The 27691-nt window shown below is 35.6% G+C and overlaps 1 protein-coding gene across 4 annotated transcripts in view; it reads right to left on the minus strand.

Moving 5' to 3' along the window:
• DPP10 (dipeptidyl peptidase like 10) overlaps positions 1-27691 on the minus strand; it is a 648232-nt gene that overhangs the window by 307876 nt on the left and 312665 nt on the right. For all 4 annotated transcript variants that reach the window (XM_087856800.1, XM_087856769.1, XM_045804069.2 and 1 more), the window contains exon 4: positions 11073-11167. In XM_087856800.1, coding sequence (XP_087712926.1) covers positions 11073-11167 — 95 coding nt within the window. The remainder of the gene's footprint in view (positions 1-11072; positions 11168-27691) is intronic.

Here is a 27691-nt window from a genome sequence, read left to right on the forward strand (position 1 = left end):
ACAGGGGAGTTGGGGGGAGAAGAAGGCAGAGGAGGAATTAGGAAAAAAAAAAGAAACTGAAGAGCAGTGTGATGAAGTCAGAGGATTAAGTGAAATTTCCATGGTTTAATTTCTTTCCCAATTGTTAAAATTAAGCCTTAATTCAGTTCCAGTTTTCCCACTGGCCAAAAGTTAGGGGGAAAAAATCCATTACAAGAGTCATATTTTGCTTATCATATGTCAACTAATTAAGAGATGAATAGATTTTCCTGAAACTAAGGTGGAAGAGACATTTCTTTCAATGTCTAAAAAACAATGAATATATTGGAGGATGAAATGAAGCTTCTTACATATATATATATTTCTTGGATATCCTATGAATTAACAAAGTGTCAAAATACTAAAAATATGTTGCAAAAAATCAAGTGATTGTTTCCTGTCTCTCAATATTTGCTGAAAATAATACTATCCATTTCAATATAGGAAAATCTTTTTACTTGCTTATAATCTCATGGGCTCATGCTTTTAGTGAGTGGGGAAAATTATTATTTTGGTTTATAAATTATCCTTTTTGCAGCTGATTCAAATTTTAGGAGGGTTAATTAAATCTCATTTTCCTCCTACATTCTCTCATGGACCACTATGGATCAAATATTTACATAAATGATGCAATGCGAAAAAAGAAAATAAATTTCATTAATTCATAAAAAGTGTACTAAGTGTCTACTTAGGGCTATGCCATCATTGTTCTAGTCACGGAAAACACAAAATTGAGTAAGTCTTGGCTGGCCTCTTCTCTTAAGATATTCATAAACTAGTGAGATGTTTAATGAACGATATAAAAATGTATCATCACTGCTTAATCAAAATATCATCAAAATTTATCTTTGACTAAGCTTATGTATTTCTGGATTTGTAAATCAATAACAACTTCATTAATTATGGCAACCATTTATTTGACTCTTTTGAAATTAAAGCTTTAATTTTAACATTTCAATTAAGGAACCTGATACTCTGTGTAGAAAACCCAAAAGACACCACAAAAAAACTGCTAGAATTAAGACACAAAGTCAATAAAGGTACAGGATACAAAATCAACATACAGAAATCAATTGCATTTCTATTCACCAATAATGAAGCAGCAGAAAGAGAAACTGAGGAATCAATCCCATTTATGACTGCACCAAAAACCATAAGATACCTAGGAATAAACTTAACCAAAGAGGTAAAAGACTTGTACTCTGAAAACTATAAAACACTGATGAAAGAAATTGAAGATGACATAAAGAAATGGAAAAACATTCCGTGCTCATGGATTGGAAGAACAAATATTGTTAAAATGTCTATACTACTCAAAACAACCTACACACTTAATGCAATCCCTATCAAAATACCCACAGTATTTTTCACAGAGCTACAATAAACAATCCTAAAATTTGTATGGGACCACAACAGATCCTGGATAGCCAAAGCAACCTTGAAAAAGAAAACCAAAGCTGGAGGCATCACAATTTCAGACTTCAAGTTATATTACAAAGCTGTAGTGATCAAAAAGTCTGGCACTGGCACAAAAATAGACACACAGATCAATGTAACAGAATAGAAAACTCAGGAATGAACCCACAAATAGATGGTTAATTATCTTCAACAAAACCAGAAAGAATATCCAATGGGAAAAAGACAGTCTCTGCAACAAATGGTGTAGGGAAAACTGGACAGCAACATGCAAAACAAAGAAACTGGACCACTTTCTTACACCACAGGAAAAACAAATTCAAAACAGATTAAAGACCTAAATGTGAGACATGAAACCATAAAAATCCTAGAGAAGAATACAGGCAGTAACTTCGTTGGCATTGGTCGTGGCAACTTCTTTCTAGACATGTCTCCTGAGATAAAGGAAATAAAAGCAAAAATAAACTCTTGGGACTGCACCAAAATAAAAATCTTCTGCACAGCAAAAGATACAATCAACAAAAGTAAAAGAAAACCTATGGAATGGGAGAAGATATTTGCAAGTGACAAATGTGATAAAGGGTTAACATCTAAAATATATAAAGAAATTATACAACTCAACAACCCAAAAATGAATAATCCAATTAAACAATGGGCAGAACACATGAAGAGACATTTTTCCAGAGAAGACGTTCTGAGGGCCGATAGACACATGCAAAGATGCTCAATCTAACTGATCATCAGAGAGATACAAACCAAACTGTAATGAGACACCAGCTCACAGCTGTCAGAACGGCTAAAGTCAACAAGCCAAGAAACAGCAGGTGTTGGCAAGGATGCAGACAAAGGGAAACCCTTTTTCCTTGTTGGTGGGAATGCAAACTGGTGTAGCCACTCTGGAAAACAACATGGAAGTTTCTCAAAAAGTTAAAAATAGAACTACTCTATGATCCGACAGCCACACTACCAGGTATTTACCCAAAGAGTACAAAAATACTAAGTCAAATGCATCCAGATGTTTGTAGCAGCATTATCTACAATAGCCAAATTATGGAAAGAGTCCAAGTGTCCACCAGCTGATGAATGGATAAAGAGGATGTGGTGTATATACACAATGGACTATTACTCATTCATAAAAAAGAACAAAATCTTGCCATTTGCAGTGACATGGATGGAGCTAGAATATTATGCTAAGCAAAATAAGTCAGAGAAAGATAAATACCATACGATTTCACTCATATGTGGAATTTAAGAAACAAAGCAAATGAGCAAAGGGGGAAAAAGAGAGAGGGAGGCAAGCCAAGAAACAGACTGTTAACTAGAGAGAAAAAACTGATGATTACCAAAGGAGCAGTGTGTGGGATGATGGGTAAATTAGGTGATGGGGATTAAGGAGCACACCAAAACTTCCTAATTTTGCCACAAATCTTTTTCAACCAAAACACAAAAATTCCTTTATTGTACTGTTATATACAAAAAACAAATGTAGGGGCGCCTGGGTGGCACAGCGGTTAAGTGTCTGCCTTCGGCTCAGGGCGTGATCCCGGCGATCTGGGATCGAGCCCCACATCGGGCTCTTCTGCTATGAGCCTGTTTCTTCCTCTCCCACTCCCCCTGCTTGTGTTCCCTCTCTCGCTGGCTGTCTCTATCTCTGTTGAATAAAAAAATAAAATCTTAAAAAAAAAAAAAACAAATGTAAACATACACATATAACAACTGAACACTAAATGGAGCCTAATGTCAAGATTAGTTGGAAAATATTAAAATAGAACTGATGAATTAATGCCATTTAAAAACCTAAGACACAATGGTGATTCCTCTATTTCTGAAAAATGCAAACCAATTAGACAAACACCTGTGCACTCTATCCTCAAACAAATCCTTGATCCACCTACTTTGCATCTTTTCTGTTAGTCTATTCTAGTTCAAGCCCTGAATCTTCTCTCATTAACAGAAATACCATTATTGTAGACTTTAAAGTGGACTTATAATTTCTATTTTAATATCCCTAGAATAAATTCCTCACATAGCAGACAGAGTGTTCTTTTAAAATGTGACTCAGATATCACCACTTTCTTTAAAGTGGGCTTATTGCTAATAAAACAAAACCTTGACCTATAAAACAACATAATTTTTCTCGTAATTATTCCACTGGGTTCATCCAGTACCATTCCCTTCATTCCCTATTACTTATACAAACTTTCTATACTTAAAACAGATCTATACAGTTCCCACCCAAGATTCTTGGTAATTATTCTTCTTTGAGCCTACAAAACTCTTCAACCTGACCTTGGAATGTTGCCTCTACAGTGGACCTTTCCTGGACACCTGATACTTCTCTAATCTTCACTCCATGCAACTTTTTCCCCCCAAGGACTTAATACCAGCTCGTATTTGAACTTGAGTGTTTGTGGTTGGTTTGACAAGGCTGCCTTGTCCAACATGTATCCCCAGAACCTGGACTCTTCTCTGATACATAGCAGGGGCTCAATAATTTGTCGGCAAGTGAATTAATAAACTAACACACGATGAATCATTTTAACAATGATGCAGCAACATTACAAAAACAGAGAGGGAGAAAAACCTCTGTAAGCTTTTAAGAGAAGGAAAAATCTCAAATATAGACTAGATTTTTTTCAGACTCATTCATCAAAGGATAAAAGAGAGGAAAAGCAGAGTGTAAGTGGCTTGGTGGGGGTGTGTGTGTGTGTGCACGCGTGTGTGTGTGTGTAATACAAATAAGATTTCTTCTCTTTGTTTACATAGGCAGCATTTCCAAAAGAACTGAAAATAATTGCATAGAAAGAATGATGACACAGGAGATAGTCACTGAAAATCCAAAATATGCTAAAAACAAATATGGTGACTTCAGCCAAGCTAAGGCAACTAAAGCCATTTAAACCACATTTTCCTTTTTTGTTTCTTTCCCATTCAGTGTCCAGTGCTTTTCCATTCAATGTCTACTGCTTTCTTCCTGATTAGCTGATGGTAAAACAAATAAGTATGTAAGCATGTGTGTGTGTGTGTAATGTGTGTATGCTCACACACATATATAAACATATACATATATTTTATCAAGTATCTTTTATAAAAGTTTTAAGTAGTAAATACACAAATACATATAGAAACTCCTTATACAAAAATATTAAGGAATTTTAATTTATTTTACATTTTCTTATAAGGGATTTTGAATGAAAAACTAGGTATATTAGAAGCAACGCTAGACTTAGAGTCAAGGGATTTGTATTCTAGTCCTAAGACTCTACTAGAAACATTGAGCAAGTCACTTTATTTCTCTGGGTCTCAGTTTCTTTTTATTGAAATTGAAGTGGAAGACAGGGAGAATGCTTTCCAGTTCTGTGATGGGCTGCCATTATAACTTAATGTTCGCTGAATGCTGAATGTCCTACATTATGTTCCATAAACAAACTGAAATACTAATTTACTATATTCACAGTGTACTGTGAAAATATCTGTACTCTTCACCATAAATGGTTACAAAGTTCTGCTTAATGCATAGTTCTCCATTAACAAAGCCGCACAGACCAAAGTATTCTGAAACTAAAAAAAAAAAAAAAGAAAGAAAAGAAAAGAAAGAAAGAGAGAAAAGAGAAAAGAAGAAAATCCCAGTATCATCAACTTTAAAACCTTCAAAAGTCTCTTAAAATGTATTTTTATTGCTCAAATTCCACCATGAATTAATAGAAGAATCTGGGTATTTCATTATTAATATTTTTAAAAATGCCTAATTAGCTTTCCATGACTGGGAGGTAGCCAAATATAAAATTCTTCTGAAAGAAAATGAAAGGCAGAAATTTTCATCAGATGGTCAAGGGCATATAACCAGAGCCTTGAACTGCTCAAAACAGACTGATTGGTCCTAGATACAATTCAGAGCACTGACCTCTCAGGAAGCTGAATTTGAAACTAAGTGTAATTAATTGCAATAAATCTGGCTGCCAGCTACCTCCTGTCCTATCTGACACACACTAAAACAATTTACTCCACCCAGCCCCAGGAATACTAAATAAGAATTTTTAAAGAAGTAAATACTGGTAATGATTTTGTTGCACATATTTAAGAGGATATATTGGATATAGTTGAAATAAGCTCTTTTTCAAAGGGCTAAAGAAGTGATGTTTAATAAGAAGTGGTGTTTTACTCCATACAAAGGAGACTTCTAGATATATTATGTAGGAAATTTTGGTTTCTGTCAAGGATGACATTTAAGAATATTCCTAACAAATAACAGAGCTGCTGATATGGTTTTATTAGTAACAATTAACACTACTGAGGACAAAAATGCTTCTACCATCCAAGATACACTACCCCAGTGAGTAAATTTGTTTGTAGCATCTGTTTCCTGGATCATTCACAGTGCTAATTAAGGGTGAACTAGAACGTGGAGTGGGCTCTCTTAGAGGCTTTCTTACCTATGGGGAACTGTGTGAAGAGCTGTATGGAATTTTAGAGTAATCATGTCATACTTGCAAACATATGGAGACAAGAGGATCTGTTCTCACGTTTTAAATTTGTCCTTGAGGAGACTTTCAGGGTGAAGATCAAAAATTTTCTTTCTAATTTTCCTGTTTTGAGAATCATCAGTTTTAACACTATGCAGGGATTCATTTTTACATACACCCAACTTAAAGAAAATTTTAAACAAGCTAAATATTCATAGTAGATTCAATGTTCTCTTTCCTAAGTGAATATAAAAGAAATATTACAATCATTGTTAAAAATATTACGTATTTCTATTCCCTTGAATGTGCATAGATGGTATGTGTCAAGTTTGATACTTCTTTGATGACTAAGAGTCGGGAATCATCTAAATAATATAATTAAATATAATGATCCTTTTTAAAATGAATGATATGGCTGTAAAAGGATCTAAATATTTTCAAGCTAAATAATTAAAAAAATGAAAGAAATATGAATGTAATCAATAACAGGAAGTAGTTATTACTTTTGGATAGAAGAGAGATATACGCCCAGTCTGAAGACAAATAAATTCAATTATTTATAAACATGATATAAATAATGTAATGCCAATGTAAAGAATTACACTGGCTGAAACACTAAGTAGTCATCAGTTTTTATCTTCTAACTTAAAGAAAATTACTTGTTTCTTGGTCAAAGGGATTGACAATAGCCAGTAAGTGATACCAACTTGCCTGAAAAACAACAACAAAATGTCTCAATTAGACGTATTCCCAGAAAACCATGGGAAAACTGGGGTCATACTTTTAGCCTGTACTCTGCACTGTCCAAAGAAGAAAAATCCAAGGTCAAGTGATTATACTCATGCCTGCTGGTCTTCTTCACAGATCTGGCCATAAAATGAAGAAACATGTCTCAAGAAAACGAAGCTGGAAGCCTCAGATTGACATTTCTGACAAAAAGAACCATTGCTTTGATCTCACCTTGAAAAAACTACCTTTAAATCATCTCATGGTTTCCCTGGTATCCCTGCCTCGAACTGTATTTTGCAAATTTGGTGCTATTGACATTTTGGGCTAGATAATTTTGTTGTTGCTGTAAGGAGCTGTCTTGTGCATTGTAGAATGTTGAATGGCATCTCTGACCTAGTAGTCACTAGATTCCCATGGCACACTCCCCACCTCCAGCCACAACAATCAAGAATGTCTCTAGAGCTGCCAAGCGTCTCCTGATGGCAAAATTACCCCCGATTGAGAACCACTGGTCTAAAGAAAGAAACTATATTGTGTACACAGCAACTGTGTAAGTGTGCAGTTCCTGTGACTTCATTGGCCAATCAATATTAGTTACTCTACTAATATCATTCGCTACTGGGACACCAACACACACTGCCAAAGCCAGATCTTAAAACAACAAAAACAAAAACAAAAAAAACACAAATTCTCCATGATTATAACCAACATGAAAAGCCACTTGGTCAGTCAGAACTTTCTAACAACCTTTCTGTAGGTCAATTTCTTTTCCAAGTTTTTATGTCAATTCCAGTTAGTCAACATACAGTGTAATATTAGTTTCAGGCATAGAATTTAGTGATTCATCTTATAACAACACCGAGGGCTCATCACAAGTGCCCTCTTTATCTTTATTTCAAATTTCAAGGCGTGAAATTTTGGGTGCCTTTATCCAATAGGTATTTACTGGTACCACAGAATTTTTTTCCGTATTTCCTTTAAACATGAATCAGAAAATAAGTTCCTTGATTTTGTGGTGGTAAAAAAAGAGTTGGACTATTCCATCCACCCTCACATACCCAGTGGCAGAACAAATTAAAATTAAACAAACACAAATATTATGATGGTGTGCAAGCCAACAGCTGCTATATCTATGCCGAAGTCAATAAATACTCCCTGGTTCTAATCAAACCTACTATCTTGGCATGGCCTATAAAAAGACCGTTGGGCCCCAAAAATGTGTAGCTAACATTTTCCTTGGAATCATTATGCTGCCAAATATGAATTTCTTCCTTCTGTTTTGGGCTATTTTTATAGTCTGTTTTTAAAAGCTTGCAGATTTTCAGAATCAAAAAGACATGAGAGTCTTATCCATCAGTCACCCATTTCCATGTAAGTGCATTAGACCCGTTTCCAACTCCCTTCTAATTTCAAAAAGTGATTTGATAGAACTGTTTATGGCTGTTGGTGTTTTCTGCTAAGACCACTGGTGATATTCAATTTACGACAGCAGAAAGAGCACATACAGCTAATACTTATGAAACATTTCCTCATTATGTCACTGTGAATGAGGTTTTGTTTGAAATAGTTCTGGCTTTAAGAGATAACATTTTCAAACACTTAAAAATGATTAAGAGCAGTTTTGGGGCTAAAGCACTTCTTTTGCATAACTACTCCTCAGAAAGTTATATACTCTAATTTCTTCCTTCATTAGAAATCCACCTATCTTCAATCCAAAAGAAGCCTCAAGACAATTATTTTAAGAAAATGATTTATTTTTGTCTTATTTTTGACAGCCATGTCCAATATTATTGTTACTCATAGAGTCTGCTAACCATGATTATATAGCTAAAGTACCCACTATTCATATTTAAAATGTTTTTAAGAGGGGAAATTATAATGTGGTGTTATCTTAATTTTTAAAACAAACCGACTGTCACATTTTAAAAAATATGTCGCACTAAATAATAGGGTATTATGTTATAACATTTCTATCAATAATATGTTTATTTTCTTAATCGATTTGGCACTTTTATTACAAAGCTTTTTTAGTGCTCTTAGCCAATTAATTATGATTCTAATTAAAATATTGATAATTGTTCAATGAAAAATCTGGAGTATGAATAAAATTCTTATGCTCTGGTAAGAAATTTTTTTTCCAATAGAATGGCCTTGGAGAGAAAGTAAATCCAGACTTTAGCCTAGCATGAGCTTTGAAAACACAACTACATTTATTAATGCTATCTTGGAGTGAGGAGGGAATGATTAAACGAGCTCCTCTGAAGAGTCGCAGTATATATTTATTTATATATATACTGACAGTTTTGAGTTAACTGGTTGCAAGTATATGTCACACTCCAATCCCTTATCTGTGCACTCCCCATCCCCCCCACTGAATTCTGACACCTCCGGGACTTAGAAATTGCTTAATTATCTATGTTGTGAGATAAATGTCTTTAGGGAGTCTACGAATCTTAGAAGATCAGTAAATTAGAGTATTTGCTAAATATGACTCTGTGGTAATTAAGAGTCATTGCCTACATAGAAGAGAGTAGAAATAGACCTCAGCAGGATTTAAAAAGATTAAGCACACACGCACAAAGATAAAATGGTATTAATCAGCACATGGAGAAATTACAATGAGATAAGCTGGGGGTGGTGTGAGGGACCAACAAAAGACCTGGGATAATGGAGTAAAGCCACAAGATTTTTTGTTTTTGTTTATTTTTTAATGTATCATTGAGACTAAGAAAGTAAGGACCAAATGTTGAAAAAAAAATACATAATCTGTGACCACAGTGAAGATCTCATTAACCTGTGTAAAGGGAATGATCAATAAGGAATTATCACATAACTGAATATCCATGTACTAAGTGTCTATGCCTAACTTAAATGCTTGGCCACTGAAGTCCTATACTCCACCTCAAAAATGATACTTTATGATAAAAAAATAAGTGTAGTTAGTTTTTTTCCCCCAAAACTAATTTTACTGAAAATCAATTCATATTGACTTTAATCAGCAAATCCTTAGCATACCCTCTCCTCATTACCAATTCCTGCTTTCTGCCTTCTGTCTTTCTACTGAGGGCTTTTTTTTTCCCATTCATTTCAACATACCTTGATGATTCCTTAGCCTCTTCTCTAGTATTCCTGAGGACCATCCAATTAAGAAATAATAGACACTGTTCTATACTATTTATTAAGCTTTTTCATTAGGGTTAGTATCTGCCCCAAGGAAATCCATATTTTTAGAAAGTGAGCAATATGGCTTCTATACTCTCGGCATTCCGTAAGGGCTATAAAGAGTTGTTATCAGAGTAGCTGTTTCTCTAATATCTGTGAATTAACTAATTAGTTTAAAAACAAAAATGTCCTTATTCTGCTGGTTGTTGCTCTAATTACTAAAGTACATCAGCTGTTTGGTTTAATTTAGCCTAATAGATGCATAAGTATATAAGCACTTTCTGATTTCAATGACCATATTTTCTTAATATATAAAAACACTGAACAACAGAAGGTTCCAGTCCACCTCTTTCACTTGGACATCCTACAAAAAAAATGACGTTTAGATGTCTATTCCAAATGTACAAGTAGAAATAAGTTTTTTAAAAAAAGTATCTGATGATTTGCTCACTGATTTAGTTTGCATGGAAGATCCTCTAAGGCCTTGGAGTATGTTTTCTCTGTATCCTATGAGGTCATTTAATAGGCAATATATTGAACCTTTGATTATATAAAACCGTGAGCAAATAACTGCACACTATTTTTCAGTGGTGTTTGACAGCTAAATTTTAAATATCTGCAAAAGTTAATTCATTAACACTCACTCTGTAGGTCATCATAGGTAAATCCAACCTTAAGAAGACTGAATTTACGAGAAAGACAAAATTCATATTCTTTTGTTAGAGCAAAGTGAATACGTTCTGTTATTTACACACTGTCAGGCTAACCAGTGATTCTGGAGAAAATGAAAATGACAGAAGCCTAAATTATAAAAGTAAGACACATCAACCCTAGCAGAGAGCCAGTTCTAGAGAGTCTGCCTTCTGCTTGATTCAGAAAACTACAACAAAATTAGAAGTCACAAGGAATGAAAAGTGAAGAGGGAGAAAAAGGTTGTGATCACTTGTGTTAGATTTTTTTTTTTTAATCTTGACATTCCTACGAGTTATTTTACACAGGAAATATTGGAAGAAATATTCATTCTAGGGAAATTTTATTCTTGGAAACATCTACTCATTGACTAAAAAGGGGAGATACAAAGTTAAGTGGGGAGACATGAAGCAGATGGTCACATGGGCATTTCCTTTTAATAGATGTACTGATTCTAATGATATGGCAAACCCTAACTTTTTACCTGAAATATTTTGCAGGTGCTGGAGCTGAAGAAGAAAAAGGTTATGTGCACCTAGAGAGCATTCTAAACAATACTGAAATGCATAAAGTAATTAATTTTTCATTACTTACAAAAGTTGTGTTTTCCAATAATAATGTGGTAGCATTTGTTTCTATATTCAGTTTAATGACATGTCCATTCTCGCTTTTATACACCACATCTGTATCTGCAACAACAAAGATATTAACAATTGACAAACACATTGACTAGGTAATATAATAAACTGTAGAGGAGAAAATGTGCATAATAAGCAGACACATTAGAACAATCACTGTTAGCCTTTAATAACCTGAGCAAATTTTTGTACTTGGCTCGCATTAATCTTCTTCCAGGATCAGGAAGACTGGCTAGCACATGGTCTATTGTGCACTGCAAACAGGGTGACTGAAAGGGGCCACTCGGGTTTCTGGTTTAACAACCGAAAATTAATTAAAATATGGAAAATCTGCTGCCTGTTCTGAGATGGAAAGAAGGGACAAAGAAGTGCCTCCAGTTTCCAAGGCACTGTTACTGACTCCTGATCCAGTTAACCTGACAGCGAGGCCTGCCAGTTTACCGTAACTCCACACAATTCTAAGCTCCTCCTACCGGACCACCCTCATGCAGACTTTTCCTGTCTCCAGTCTTCCCACCCCTCAATTCCTATCCGCGGTTTCTCCTTAGGTTTGGGAATTTTGTCCCTGATATGTTATCTGGCCTGTGTGATCACAGATCAAAATCTCTGATTGCTGGCATGCCACTGTATCATCTTTGTCAACTTTAGGAAAATGATGTCTTCATTTTATTTTATTTTATTTTATTTTATTTTATTTTATTTTATTTTAATTTTTTGATGTCTTCATTTTACATAATTGCATAGTTTCTGGACAGTTACTGGTTTTATATATATTTGAGTTCAATTCAGCCACATTTGTCAGCAAATTAAATCATCTTAAGAATACCTCACTGATGCCTGGGTGGCTCAGTTGGTCAAGCATCTGACTTTGGCTCAGGTCATGATCTCAGGGTCCCCGGGATCCCGCCCTGGGTAGGGCTCCCTGTTCAGTGGGGAGTCTGCCTCTCCCTCTCTCTCTGCCCCTCCCCCGCTCATGCTCACTCTGTCTCTCTCAAATAAATAAATAAAATCTTAAAAAAAAAAAAAGAAAAGAAAAAATTCCTAAGACTGAAAATATCAATGTAAGGGAAAACTGCCAGAGAGGATACTCAGGAGTTAAATATAAATATATATTCATTTTCACATTCATCTCACTTAGAGAAAATTTTAAACAAGGTAAATATTCATGGTAGAGTCAATGTTCTTTTTGACTAAATGAATATAAAAGAAATATCCCAATCTTTGCCGAAACATGTAACCTTATTTCGACTCCCCTGAATGTGCATAGATGGTACGTGTCAAGTTTGATACTTCTTTGATGACTAAGAGTGGGAAATCATCTAAATCATCTAATTAAATAAAATGATCCTTTTTAAAATGAATAATATGGGTGTAAAGGGACCTAAATATTTTCAAGCTGAATAATAAAAAAAATGAAAGAAATACGAATATATCCAATGATGGGGATTAGTTATTGCTTTTGGGTAGAAGAGAGGTATGTCCAGTCTGAAGATAAATAAGTTCAATTATTTATAAACATGATATAAATAATGTAATGCCAATGTAAAGAATTACACTGGCTGGAACACTAAGTAGTCATCAGTTTTTATCTTCTAACTTAAAGAAAATCACTTGCTTCTTGGTCAAAGGAGTTGACCAATATAAAATAGATATTACACAATATATATATGTATTATACTACATAGATATATGTATAAATTACACATATATGTATATATGTATTGTATAGCCCACATGCATAATATACATATATATTACATATTACATATACATGTATGTGTTTGCACATTAAAGGGAAGATCCCCAAATAAAAGCAGACTTAAATGTTTTTTTTTCTTTAACAATAATCTTTCCAGTTTTACTCAATTCTAACCTTTTACATGATATTGCACCTTGCTAACCCTCTGCCCATTCTTAGAAGAAAGGCAATATTGAAGTGGTTTGGGTCCACTATCCACAGTAAATGAAGTTATACAAGATACAATTTCACAGAACCCAAATGTCTTCACCTGCGTAATAGTTAACAAGGACTGCATGGTGGGTTATGAAGATTTTATGGAAATGCCTGACACTTCAGACAGAACAAGATTTTCTGACTTGTTCTCTAGTTATTTCAATATTATAAAAAGTTATACTGAGAAATACGATGAGACGTGATCAATACTAGCAAAAATTAAGTTTTTCTTTTTGTGTTTCGTTTAAGAAGACTGGGAGTCCAACATGACTCTCCTGTTAAAGTGCAGGACAGCAGAGGAGGCCAGTAGTTCTTGGAGCTCGATGGGGACAGTGACATCTTGGACGGGGCAAAACAAATGGCGTTTTAAGAAAGGAGAAAAAGAGACAAAGATTTTCAAGTTACTATCTGCAGCAGATTGTATGGGCAGAAAGACAGTCCTATGCGATATTTAAGATAAGGCCTTGTATCACCTTCTGAACTTTCATCAGCTATAAATAAACTGGGTTCTCCTATCATTATCTTTACCTGTTGACTATTCTAGTGATGTAGAACAAATAACAGCTCTACACAAATAATACATATTTATTTTGATTTATATTCCTTTCCACTCCTCCCTTTCTTTTCTATCCTATATTTACAATCATAGCTCTGCAGCAACACTGGTCACCTGCGTTACTCACTTGGTTTTGCCAGCTACTTCTGGTCTTCTGTCTTCCTGCTCTCGATTAATAACGCTTGAACCAAGAGCCCAACCTCAATCAACACCTCTGTTATTTTTCTTGATATTCTCAATTCTGGACCACTTCATGATATTGACAGAAACTGACATCATTGAATAGCGAGAAGAGCCAAAGAGCATGCCTTAACAAGTCATCCTTATAATATTTTCACTATAAATTAAGAGAAAAAGGACTTTCCCCCTTCTACTGCACAGTAAAGATAAAGCCAAAAGCCATCAATGAGTGGTTCTTCTCCTAGGGGACAAGTACAGCGCCGAATTCTAAACAGGGATGAAGTCTGTGGGCTCAGGGAAGAAGAAGAGCTCAGAGAGCAATTGTAGTATGAATGATGGTTCGTCTTCAATGGAAAGGATGAGTAACGTATGCCCCCCCCAGTCTCACAGTAGGAGAAAACCCTAAGCCAGTGATGGATTGTATCAGGTGTAAAAAAAGGAAAATTAAATTTTGTTCCCCTTAGAACCAAAGTAGAAGTGAAGCTTGTGTGAGAAGATAAAAACCAAATTTAATATTTTAAAAGTAGGTTTTGCTGAATAATTAGACTTGAAAAAAATCCACAGAGATTTGAGATTTATAAATACCTTTAGATCTGCACACTTGCAAATTTTCCTATTAGACTCTCAATGTTGAATTAGGAGAAACTTTTTTAAATCAAGTATAACTCCCTAGCTTAAAGTTTAATACAGATTTCTGCATGAATTATTTTAAAAGCATCTAATATCTACCTTTATTAATTCTGTTTAATTTTCTTCCTGGTCTTTAAAATGTGGTCTTCTGGGTCTCATATTTATCCTACTTTACTGTTTGATTTATAATCACTAGTGGAATCTCCCATTTTGATACTCCTGTTATTACATTAATAAATTACTTTCTGGAACTAGATTTCAAAATTGTCACGTCATATTTTGTTTAATATTAGGTAATGAAATATGAGTGAATAAGAGCTATGAGTAAAGTGCATTAACACAGGAAGATTAAGGTAGGTGTTACTTGAAATATTCTCAAAACACAGTATTATGCATGTCTACACAGTACTTTGGTTAAATAATCTTTCTTCCTTTTCGACTCATTGAAAGTTAAGAGGCAATTATCCTGAACACATATTTGATTCAGTCAGTTCTTTTTTTAATTTAATTTATTTATTTATTTTAAAGATTTTATTTATTTGTTTGACAGGGAAAGAGACAGCCAGTGAGAGAGGGAACACAAGCAGGGGGAGTGGGAGAGGAAGAAGCAGGCTCCCAGCAGAGCAGGGAGCCCAATGCAGGGCTCGATCCCAGGACCCTGGGATCACTCCCTGAGCCAAAGGCAGACACTTAATGATTGAGCCACCCAGGTGCTTTTTTAATGAAAAGGTGTGACAAGGCAGAATCATCATCCAGCCTCTCCATCCTGAGCTCTGAGAATATATTTATAGTGTCTGTCTCCCTAAATGATTATTCCTACTGTCTTTTCTGTCTATCCCCCTTTTCCTTACTGTGTCTAAAGAAAGGAAAAACACAGTAGTATGTTTTAGGTTAAGATCATTCAGGTCAATGCAACCCTTTATTTTCTACCTCTTTGAAGCAAAGCAGGTAGTAAAGCACTTCACAGAAGAGTTCAGTTCTCTATTTGCTAATGAAATGGAGAACTGAGGCCTCTGTAGCCACCCCAAATGTCAGGACCAAGAACCAGAGCAGCCTACACCTATAAGGTTTTATTTTGAGTTACTGCATGTCCTTGCTCACGAAATAAGTGTTAAAGTATACAAACAATTTTTTTTCCAGAACTTCGTGAAAATTATTTATCTGAGTAAGAAGTTCTTGAAACTGAGCAAATTTCTTAATGATCAAACACCCTGATTACTTAATACTAACTTCAAGATGCCTGCCTCTCTGTCCACCAATCCTAAGCTACTGCATCATGAAATATCCCCAACTCTAAGCCAGTGCTCACACTGGAAGACCTGTCTTAACCACTCAAGCTCAGATCCCTAGCCCTACACTTACCTCCTTTCACCCACCCAACCAACTCCTGTTTCTGGACATTCTAAGACTGTCAAAATGCTGCCCTCCATCACTGCAATAGGTAAGAAACTCAGCTGTGGTTAATAGGCTATACCTAGGGTTAACAGCAGACAAAATTCACCTTTCATGCACACCAATGTAAAGGCACTTTGTTTTTCTGATGTTATGATTGAAAATGTAAGTATGCATTTAATTTTGACCTGATAATTGGCTTTGAATATTTCAAAACAAAACCTATCATCTATCTATAAAGAGAGTTTTCAAAAATTGAAAAAAAAAAAGTGGCAAATCAATTATTTGGGAGATGTTAATTCAACTATGACATTTGTTTTAAAAAATCTGTTTTTAAAAAAATCTGTTTTTGATATCTAAAATAAAAACTTGACAGCATCCGATATATTTTTAACTCCCAAACAATAAACTGAAAAAAAAAAATTAAAAACAGTGGAACAAAATAATGAAATGATTATCACAGGAAAAAATGATTGAAATGCTTTTTGAAAGAATTTATTAAATATCAAGGTAAGATTTTAATCATTAGTTAAACATATCAATGACAAGTCTGGAATATTGAGCTAATCATCTTTGAAACACAGCAGGCCCCTCATTCATCTCTCCTGAAACACTGCTCACAAGTATGCAAAACTATCCTCACTTTTCAAAGGGCCCCAAGCTCCGTGAACTTACGTGTGAAAATCAAAGACATCAGAGATGGCTTCACTGGCCAGTCTACCTCAAAATCTCACCCTGATTTTTTTCTTTTTTTTCCCAGACTTCTAGAATGAGGTAATCTTTCTCCTTTGCAAAGCAAAAAGCTGTTTTGTAGCCAAATCACTATGCTCTGAACTCTTAAACATCCTTGATTTCTTTTTTTTTTTTAAAGATTTTTTATTTATTTATTTGAGAGACAGGGAGACAGCCAGCGAGAGAGGGAACACAAGCAGGGGGAGTGGGAGAGGAAGAAGCAGGCTCATAGCGGAGGAGCCTGATGTGGGGCTCGATCCCATAACGCCGGGATCACGCCCTGAGCCGAAGGCAGACGCTTAACGACTGAGCCACCCAGGCGCCCCTAAACATCCTTGATTTCTGGTACCTCTTGCCAGCTACTTGTGCTTTTCATATATATTTATTTTCTATATTAATAAGAATAATAATATAATGCTACTGCTGATAATCACCTCCATTCAGCTTTTTGCTCTCCCCCAGCATTTTGTTTCCTTTCATAGTAAGCCTCAATAAACTTTCTACCCAAGGTTTCTGTGTCACTCTGTGTGTCTTACATGCTCGTCACTCTATCTCCCTGCGGTGAGCTGCTGTCCTCACTCTGCTAAACTTGCAAACTTCCAACGTTGTCACTGACCCGCAATAACCAAGTCCAATGTGCTCTTCCTCCAAGCTCACTCCCTACTTCACCTGATTTTGCAGTGTGTGATGATGATGAAACACAAGGATTTCAAACTCATCTTTCTTGACTCTGAACCATTGCTTTGCCCTGGAATTATTTCCTCAAAAATGTCTGTACGTCTTAACCTGTTTCCTTGCATACTAAACAGAGACATCCTTCCTAGCTCAACTCCGAGCTTCATTTATTTACTTTTTAACTGCTATTGTCTGAGTGATCCTTTCTACTCAGACCTTCCTATATTGATTCTTAAACTTTCAGCTCAGGTTGTGACCCCACCCAGAGGCCAGTTTTGTATTTTCAGTTCTACGCTTGATCACATAGACATCTTGCAGACATATAAAATTCAGTAGGCTAAAACTACACTCCTTATATTTATAGCTACATTAATATAGCTCTCTCAAATATATATATATAAATATATATAATATATAAAAATAAAATAATATATAATATATAAATACATATGTTAAATATAAATTTATATAAATAAATATATAAATCAAATATATAGATTATATATAAATAAAATGTATAAATAAAATAATATGTATTATATATATATAATTTAACCCTCTCAAAGTCCCATATATATTACCTCTTCACCTCCTATGTCAATATTGTTCTTTACAACCTTTCACTTGGAAGACTGTTTTAGTTTTTTACATGTTCTGTAAGCCTCCAGTTTATTTCAATCACACAGCCCAACACATTCTAAACAACAAAGTGTTTCTGTCTTATGCACCAAAAAGATTCACGGGGTCGCTATTAATAAAGTATAAAATGAAAGACTGGCACTCAGGTTACTCACTAGCTTCAACATATATTTACATAGTTATTATCACCTGACACCTTAGAAAAGAGTCCAGATCATCTGCTGTTTACAGTTGTTCACACATATATCACCCTCACTCTGTTTTGCTTATGATACCCACTGCCCAGGTCCTGCCCAGATTCGATGTCTTTTTCCAGACACCGTAAAGTTACCAATACTTCCGAAGTCCTCACTCAATCTCTTTTCTGAACTTCTATGTTAGTCATTTAATATCTAATCATATACTTCATATAAAAAATACTATCTATTTTTATTTAGTTTTGATGTGCTATTTTGGGTTTTCAATTACTTTATGAACTCAAGAAAGGGCCTATTTCATGTTCGTTTGAGAACTGAAACTATTCACGCCCACGCATCTTACTATCTATATTAACATGAGTGAACCATTTAACTGTCTGCACTAATATGACTCTAATATTTCAAGAAATTCTTGCCAGGAAGATGAGATTGCAAATCACTTCATCTCCCCCACTCCCCTACGGAACTTTCTGAAAACCCACTTTCTTGAAAAATAGATTGTTCAACTACTGCCCACTGAAGTAAATACCTTTCTCACAACAAAACATAGCTCAACCGAATGATGTTACTATCTCCCAAACCCTCACCTCCTCGAATTCAACAGTCCTAAACTCTTATAACACAAACTCACCCAGTTCCAATCCACACTGCTAGTGAGAGACCTGTCAAACTAGATCCCCCAAACCTCATACACACCCTCCCTGGTCCTTTCCTTTCCATCTGCTGTTCACTCTCCATCAAGACCTTGATCTCCTACACCAAAGTGAGCAACAGCCTCAGCTGTTACTCGATGAATTTCTTGGGAGGGTAGGTGGTGGAATTTGCATTCAGCTGTTGGAAACTTCTATATTATATAATATGTATATGCATAACATGTATAGTATATAGCCCATTGAAGGATCTCAAGAAATATTTTTTCTCTGCTACAAGATTAAATCTTTTCACTATCTTAAATATTTCTTTTTTTCACTGTTACAACTTTATTTAGAAATAATATTTAGCACTAATGACAAAGACTCCCTCTTTGACCAAATCTCAGTCAGACTCCTCAGAGTGCTCTTCTTGACTAGTCCTTGACCTTGGCCTGCCTTTAGCATGAATCCTGCCGAGTCAGTTTAGTTAAAATATCCCCACCATCGATGTCTGATCAAATTCCTCACCCCCCACCTGTGAAGCGCTTGGCCTTGCACTTGATAAGAATCCTGTTAGACCAGTTCAGTAAGAATTCCCTAACCTCAGTATGTCCTCTCAGTAATTTTCCCCTACTGCCCCCTCACTCTGCTCTTTGGTGATAATCTCCAGTTTCTTTGCTATATTCAGAATTGAATTCAGTCTTTCTCCCTATTGCCATAGTCTTACCTTTATTCTAATAGTCATGAATAAAGTCCTCCTTACTATTTTAACAAGTGTCAGAATAATTTTTCTTTTAACACTACTATGGAAATCTAAATTTAGGTAATCTACTTTAATAATATTCTGGTATTAAATTTAAGTTATATATTATACATCATAAATTAATATAAATTATTAATATTAAATTAACATTAATTATTTAATATGATATAAATCAAATTACACAAAATAATGTGTACATATCAATAAACTACGTATATACAGTTGATCGTGAACAACACCGGTTTAACTGCACAGGTCCACTTACATGCACATGTTTTTCAGTAAATACAGTAGAGTACTATAAACATATTGTCTCTTACGATGTTCTTAAAAACACTTTGTTTTCTTTAGCTTTCTTTATTGTAAGAATACAATATATAATACATATAAAATACAAAATGAATGTTAATTGACTATGTTATTGTTATGGCTTCCTGTCAATACTAGGCTACTAGAAGTTAAGTTTTTAGGGAATCAATGTTATATGCACATTTTTGACTGTGCGGAGGGTCAGCACTTCTAACCTACATGTTGTCCAAGGAGACACACACACACAGTTAGCTTAGTATGCTAGACCAGTGGTCCACAAACTCTTGCTATGGCTGTGGACCCACCGAATTTGGCCCACAACCACGTTTATTTATTTATTCATTTACCTTTGTCTATGGATGCTTTCACACTGTAACTGTAGGTCTGAACAGCTGCAACAAACCGAATGGCTCACAAAGCCTGAAACAGTTACTCTCTGGTCCCTTAAAGACAAAGTTTGCTGACCTCTCTGTTAGACTATTAATTGTTTGCCTCATTCATAGAACATACTTTTTACTTATTGTATTTATGAATGTGAATTTAGTTACTGATCATTGCAATGTCACTAGAAGAATGTTCTTTCGCTCCTTCGAATATCTACATATTCCAAAGAGTTTTGTTTTGTTTTCCAACCTGGCATGAGAAATATATTTGCCTTGAAATGTTTTGAATTCTTGGTAAATAAGATAGTTAGGTGTACAAAATAATGCATTTTCCTATAAAGTAACCAGAATAAAGGCCATCTTCATTTAAAAGTCATCATAATTGTAAGTAATCATCATTAATTCATACGGAAGTGTCAATCCTATGAATGGCACTTCCTGTAATAAAGAGCCCTTTCCAGGCTCAATAATGGAGCAGTTGATGGCCACTCAGCTAAATGATGTCTTTTTGATTTGTAGATAAAATGTGAATAGCAGCAATTTTCTGATCATCATTTCATTCTTTAGATTATTTGCAAAAAAATTCACACAAGAGGAAAATAGAACAACCCTCTCTAGAATTTCAAATATTTCTTGTCACCAGAGGGTTTGTTTGCATAACAGTAGCATAAGTACCAAATTGTCACTGGTTCTTAAGTTTATTCAGTTAAAACCTACAGGAGTTTACCAAAAGCTTTTTTATTTTTTTTATTTTATCATTTTTTTAAAGATTTTATTTATTTATTTAACAGAGAGAGATACAGCCAGTGAGAGAGGGAACACAAGCAGGGGGAGCAGGAGAGGAAGAAGCAGGCTCCTAGCGAAGGAGCTTGATGTGGGGCTCGATCGCAGAGCACCGAGATCACGCCCTGAGCCAAAGGCAGACGCTTAACGACTACGCCACCCAGGCACCCCCTTCCAAAAGCTTTTTTAACTTCAGACTCCTATAATCAAGGATTTGCTTGAGTTGTCCCGTCTACCTATGCCAGAAGGCAAAAGGAAGACATACGCAGATTCAAATCTTCTCTTCACTGAGTAACTCATGTAAAATGAACATAAAAGTTGATGTGTCCCAAGATCCTAAAGGCCTAAAATTCTACCGCAGTTGATGTGAGAAACAAGGCAGAAGAAACATTATTAAATTTCCTTCCTATCTACAGCCCACTGACAAGTCCTTGAAACAGGCAGAGTGATGTTCCTCTAGGGACTCAACAGCCTCGACGTTAATACTTTACTAAAATCAAAGGGCAATCTTAACCCAACCCCAGGATCCTGTAAGTCTACTTTAACATACAAAAATTCCTTTGGAAACTTCCTTTATCTGTAACCCCCCAAGATACATGTTGGCAATCATCCTCCAAGCATATGACCACACATAAACATCTGAATGGTCTCATGACTCAGGTTTTATTAGACAGTAGTAAATGACCTTTTCCCAATAGCTAGCTCTCTCAACATCCTAGAAACTTTGTTTCCAAATTTCCTTAGAGATTCACGCTATCCCTAACTCCCTCCCAACTTGCAAGTATATAATGAGCTACTCTATGACCCAGCTGCGGCTCTTTTTGTCCACGGGTCTGTCCCCTTTGCTTTAATAAAACCACCTTTTCCACCAAAGATGTCTCAAGAATTCTTTCTTGGCCATGGGCTTCAAACCCTAATGTCTTTCCTACATCACAGTGACACTTGCAGAGAACAGAGCTTATTTTAAAGTAACCTCTAAACTGCAAAATATAGAGGAAAAAAAAAAAGAGACTAGGCAAATCTAAAGCACTTCTCTGTCCTTTGATTTTTTGTTTTAGTCAGCCAACATTTTTTTTTCCTTATCCTGAAAATTGAACTGGGCTGATCTCAGTCTCCAACTGTACCTTTGGAGGAAGGGGCAGGTAGCCACCAGTCCTGTACAAAATTAGTTTTCTTTTTTCAGGGTTCAACTCCTATAAGGCACCTCTATGTATATGAAAATACCATCTGGCTTTCAGCACTGCTGCCTTGGTGATTTGTCTGTTGCCCCAGGAGTAAACTCTCTTTGTCTCTGATGTAAAGGCCTCCTGTTTTACATACACATTAATTTGCAAGTAGGGCCAAACCTCAGATCCTTGCACTCACTCAAAAGCTCTCCTCCCTCAATTCTAAACATCCCCCCATTTTCTCTCAAGGTTTTAAATTTTAATATTAATTTCTACCTCACCAATAAAATAGCCTCAAATTGCATAGCGAAATTTTATTAATGTAGTCATAAATCAAATAATCTTTCATCAAACTTTAAATTAAAAACTCAAAATTAACATTAATTCTACACATCCGATTTGTGCTTTCACACTGTGACACTGACTGCCATTTCACTCTCTGAATTACACTATTTATATATGTATCTGTGCAGACTTAACCACCCGGCACATTAGCTATTTTGATATCCCCTTTGGATTCTCCCTAGCTAGTCCATGCGCTTAAGTCCATTTCCGTTAACTACTGACATTTCCCCAATGACAAACATGTTTACTCTCTAATATCTTTGATAAGGTTATGACCTTCTTCTCCAGATGCAATGCTCTGCCATGATTCTTTCAGTTGAATGGACATAGGAATTCATTATTTTTGCCTATCCAGTGCCAGCTCGTCTTAGACAGACTTTGTTATCCCATGGAAATGTTTTTCTAGTCACGTTTAATATCAGCACGTTCAAGATGACAAAAGAAAAAGACATATGGTGATTTCACTTATATGGGGAACCTAGAAAACAAAACAAATGAATAAACAAACAAAAAGCAGAATTAGACCTCTAAATACAGAGAACAAACTAGTGTTTGCCAGTGAGGAGAGGGATGAGGGGTGGGCAAAATGGCAGAGGAGGAGGTACAGGTTTCTAGTTATGAGGGACATAAGTCACAGGAATAAAAGTACAGCATAGGGGACATAGTCAATGATACTGGAATGTGTTGTATGGTGACAGATGGTAGCTACACCTGTGGTGAGCAGAGCATAAGGTATAGAGAAGTTGAATCACTACGCTGTACACCTGAAACTAATGTAACTTTGTATAGTGTGTCGACTATACTCAAAAGAATAAAGAAAAGAAAAAGAAATGAGGTCTAAGACAGTAATTTTTTGCATCTTTCTGTTTGTACAGTAATATATATTCACCACTGAAAATTTGTATCATGCAAACACATCAAGAAAAAATAACTATGAAAATGTTAATATATTTCCTTATAAAACACACTGTTGATATCTCAATGTGTATCACGGTTTACATCCTTTTTTTTCTTTTAAAATTGAAGACTAGGCATTATACTCCACTATTAAAAATTCTCCATTAGCTATTCCAAATGCCTACCACTTTTCAGTCCAAATGACACTTTAGAAAGAAAAATAAATTGAAACGTGATAATTGGTAATAAAAAGGAGGAAGAGCTGCAGTATTTAGAATGTAGAAAAAAGGAAATATAGATAAGGTAGCCCTGAATATAGTTTCACAAAGCAACTCTGAGGAATTTTGTTTTCTGGCAAACTAATTCACACATCTGAACAACAGCTGCTATGACTCTTCAAACGCATAATGGCATACCTTTATCAATTTCTGCATTTTTCAATTAAATCTCTAGAGACTGAAATTGATCACTGCACTCCAAGAAGTATATAACTGAACCATAAGGTAAGACTTTATTAAATAGAAAATTGACTTAGTTGAATAAAATAGAAGTATTGCATTGATTTAAACAAAAACAACATTGAAAGAAGTGACAAAAGGAATAATTAAAAATTCACACCCTGAAAGACAACCAGATCCAGGACTGAATAACAGAAATGTTAAATGTATTAAAATGCATCTGACAATTATCAACATCACAAATTATAATTAGTCCTGTGGCTAAGTTTAGTGGAAATGAGGCAATAACTTTGGGCAGCAGGTTTCTGAGTTTGGATGAAATCACTTCTCAAGCATTTTTAAGCTTTTTTTTTTTTTTTTTAACAATGTTGAAATTCATGGGAAAAACTCAGTCGATTAAAGAAAGATGCTCAGTAAGTCCAAGATGTAAAATGGTTTTAATCAGATTTTGTCATATGCCAAGGATGTAACTTATCCAACTCTAAAGAGCTATTACACAAATTGATGTTCTTAGGAGAAAATTGATCAGGTAAGAGTACTTGGACAAGTCACTGCTATTATTTTCTATTTCAAGTTAGGATGTGGGAGACAGGTAAAGGACTATTTTTGTTTCCAGTATCAAAAGCCTCAATCTAAATGGACATAACCAAAAAAAAAAAAAAAAAAAAAAAAAAAAAAGGATTGTATTGTACATCTGGCTTCAAGTATGACTTGCTGTCAGGGTTCAAATGATGCCATCAAGGGTATGAATACTACCTTATCAGATTTTTTTTTTTTTTCAGATGGCTCTATTCAGATTGGTTTTCTCTTCTAAATCAGAAGATGGTTGTAACAACCTGGAAAGCTTACAACCTCTTACTTTCAAGTCCAACAAGAAAAAATCAAGGTTCTTTTTTTCCAGGATTCTCAATTAGAGATTCATTGCTCTACTGGTCTTGATTGGGCCAGGTAGACATTCTAGCCCTGGATGTTAAGGATTTGCAATGCATTAACAGACACAGGAGTAAATCCCATGTCTACTCCTGCCGAGGGTTGAGTATTGATTTTTAAGAAAAAAATATTTTGTGCATGTCAGAAAAAGGTCAAGCTTGGCAAAGTGATACAGACAATAGATCTATTTCATGGTGTATGTGTGCTGTTAATGACTGATTCACATATGAAGGATATTGTTTAGAACAAAAACAATGCTTCTCCAAACCTAAAATCGTGTTTCATTATACAGGAAAGTGAAGCAAAATTGACTAGAGAACGCGTGAGAGCAGGTCAGAGGAGATATTTGGCAGCAGCAGAATGGGTCCATCATAGGAAATACATCGCAATAATTGTTAAAATTCTGAGAAAAAATTTGGGTGTGCTTGGGGTCCTTCCATATTCCCAAATCATGCTTCTCTTAGAGAAAAATGATTTTGCCTGAAATCACAGGACTTTTGTGGCTCACTGGGGAAGCTTGCCAGGAGGAATGTGTGCTTTTGCCAGGATGTGTAGTCAGAGATTTCATTCTACTGGGGGGGGGGGGGGAATCATGCTGGCAACAGATCAGTCTGGGACTGCTGAGGGGATATAAAGATGCATGTCCTGGAAGAATTACAAATTTCCCTCAAAGTTTCAAGTCTCCTGTTGAGTTGTTAAGAGTTATCAGATTTGCCAAGGAACAGACTGAATTTAAAAATGAGTCTTGCCAATAAGGATAAACTCTAAACATACAATTTAAAATGAATCACTCAGTGTTACAACACCAACACACTATGTATTTTATTACTGAGTTTATTTCCCTCAAACTACCCACACCAACCCCACTTGTGATTATTCTGAACCAAATCTCCCTTACTAAACATCACAGACAAGTTCAAAGTCCATCCCCCACCATGAATCCTTTCCAAACAATCAATATGTGTTTTATATATGTGTGTATATATACACATATGTACATATATCATACACGGATATATTTAATATAAGTAATATATATATATTTTTTCAATACATTAGTCATAGAGATATAGGTTATCTAATTGCTTTATACATTGTTTCTATACAGGAGTCCTGAGAATAAATAAATAATTGGCTCCAAAATATTTTGAAGAGCTGGGAGGAACCAAAGAGGTCACCTTGTCTAATCCCTTCATTTTATCAACGAAAAATTAAAGCCACAGAAAACTTTTTTCTAAAACAACACATATTTATTATCTCACAGTTTCCATGGGTGATGAGCCCAGGAATGCTTAGCTGGGTCCTCTGCTCAGGGTCTGACAAGGCAACAGTAAAGTATCAGCTGGGAGGGAAAAGCCACAGAAAACTTTGGGTGAACGTAGTGAGGAATAAGGAACTAAAACTCCTGGATTGGGATTCCAAGTCCAGTCTAATTTCTGCAACACTGGCTATCTCTTAACTAATGACAGATGTTTATACTGTTTCCTTAAGCTAGCCCTCTAATCCGTATATTCTTTTCCCTTTCCCCTTAGCTTTAAGTTTCAAGAACTTCTTTATGAAGATAAGAGACGCACTCCCAAGTCATAACTAAGTCATGGGTAAGCAATACTGTATAGCTATCAGTGTCTCCCTCCTACTGCTTCCAGGATGGGCTCAGGTGAACCACAGTAGTGGGCTGAGGGAGGCACAAGGTAATGGTGCTCCATCTGCCTCTTGGGATGAGCAGAGTGAGGCTAGAATTACTAAGAGAAAATGTGAAGCAGGCAGGTGCTTTGAGCCTTTTGGACAAATAGTCCCACTCTTTATCTTCTAACTCTGACGCACTGGATGGTTCCCGTTTCTCATCTCACGAAAGGTACTCTGGGTTTTCTTAAATTCTCCATTCCTTGCCATCCCTCTAACTATGATATTTGAATACTCAATATCATATTTAATTCAAGCCACCTGTTTGCACAGATGGCAGCTTGTTCACTTTTATGCAAGAGCTAAAGATCTAGGCCTGACAAAACACGAGTTAAACTGTCACTTTGCTTTGTTTCTCCAAGTTTAAAGTGAGTTAAAGAATCAGAGAGAACAGATGTCTCTCCTTGCACGTTCTGTTTCACCTTTCTCTGTCTTCCATGATCTTTTAGAAAACACGATATGAGATTCTTTGCACTGAACATTACGTTTCTGCTTCAAAAAGATGAACCCTCCTGCCCCTCTTCCTAATATGACACTTATTGTCACATCATTAAGCAGATAAGAGCCACAATCTGCAGATCCTGCCTCAATTCACCTGCATTTTAGCTTCATAACATTTGCTCTGGGGCACAGCTGGAAGCGTACATACGATGATCGACTAGCAGATAACTATGTTCGCAGATGCAGATACGACACAGAAAAGAAGCACTATTTTTTATCCTTATCAAAGTGTTCTGATACAATAAGTAACAAGATAGTACACACAATTTTTCAAGCTGTGGTTCAACTAGTCACTCAATTATTTATTTGTTAAGTGTTTACCATGTTCCTGAGAAATGTGCAAGGGGGAGAAAAGCACCTAAAATCTTAAAATAAAGTTATGTGGTACATTCAAAAAAAGAGTCACCATTTATTACTGTCTACAAAAGCGGAGGCATTTCATTAGGCATTTATACTTATCTCGTATAATTCTTACAATGACAGTCCTTTTTACATAAGAGAAAATAAAATTGAACTTCAGGGAACTTCATTAACTGGACTAACACTACACAATTACGAGAGTGGTGCAACCAGAATTGGGAGAGGAGACGGATTTAAGTACAATTTGATGATGAGAGCAACACTGGCTGCTCCAGGGGGGCTACTTCCTGGTCTCTACCCCCTTCCAGCAGCCCCCCACCCCAGGTCTGGGCTGGTGTCCTGACCTGCAGCAGACAGAGGTGGTCATTGAGGGGCAGCTCGTGAAAGCCCTTGCAGTGGTCCATTCTGGG

Source organism: Ursus americanus, chromosome 1 (genome assembly GCF_024610735.1).
Source record: "Ursus americanus isolate L20-20 chromosome 1, mUrsAme1.1.p, whole genome shotgun sequence".
NCBI lineage: Eukaryota > Metazoa > Chordata > Mammalia > Carnivora > Ursidae > Ursus > Ursus americanus.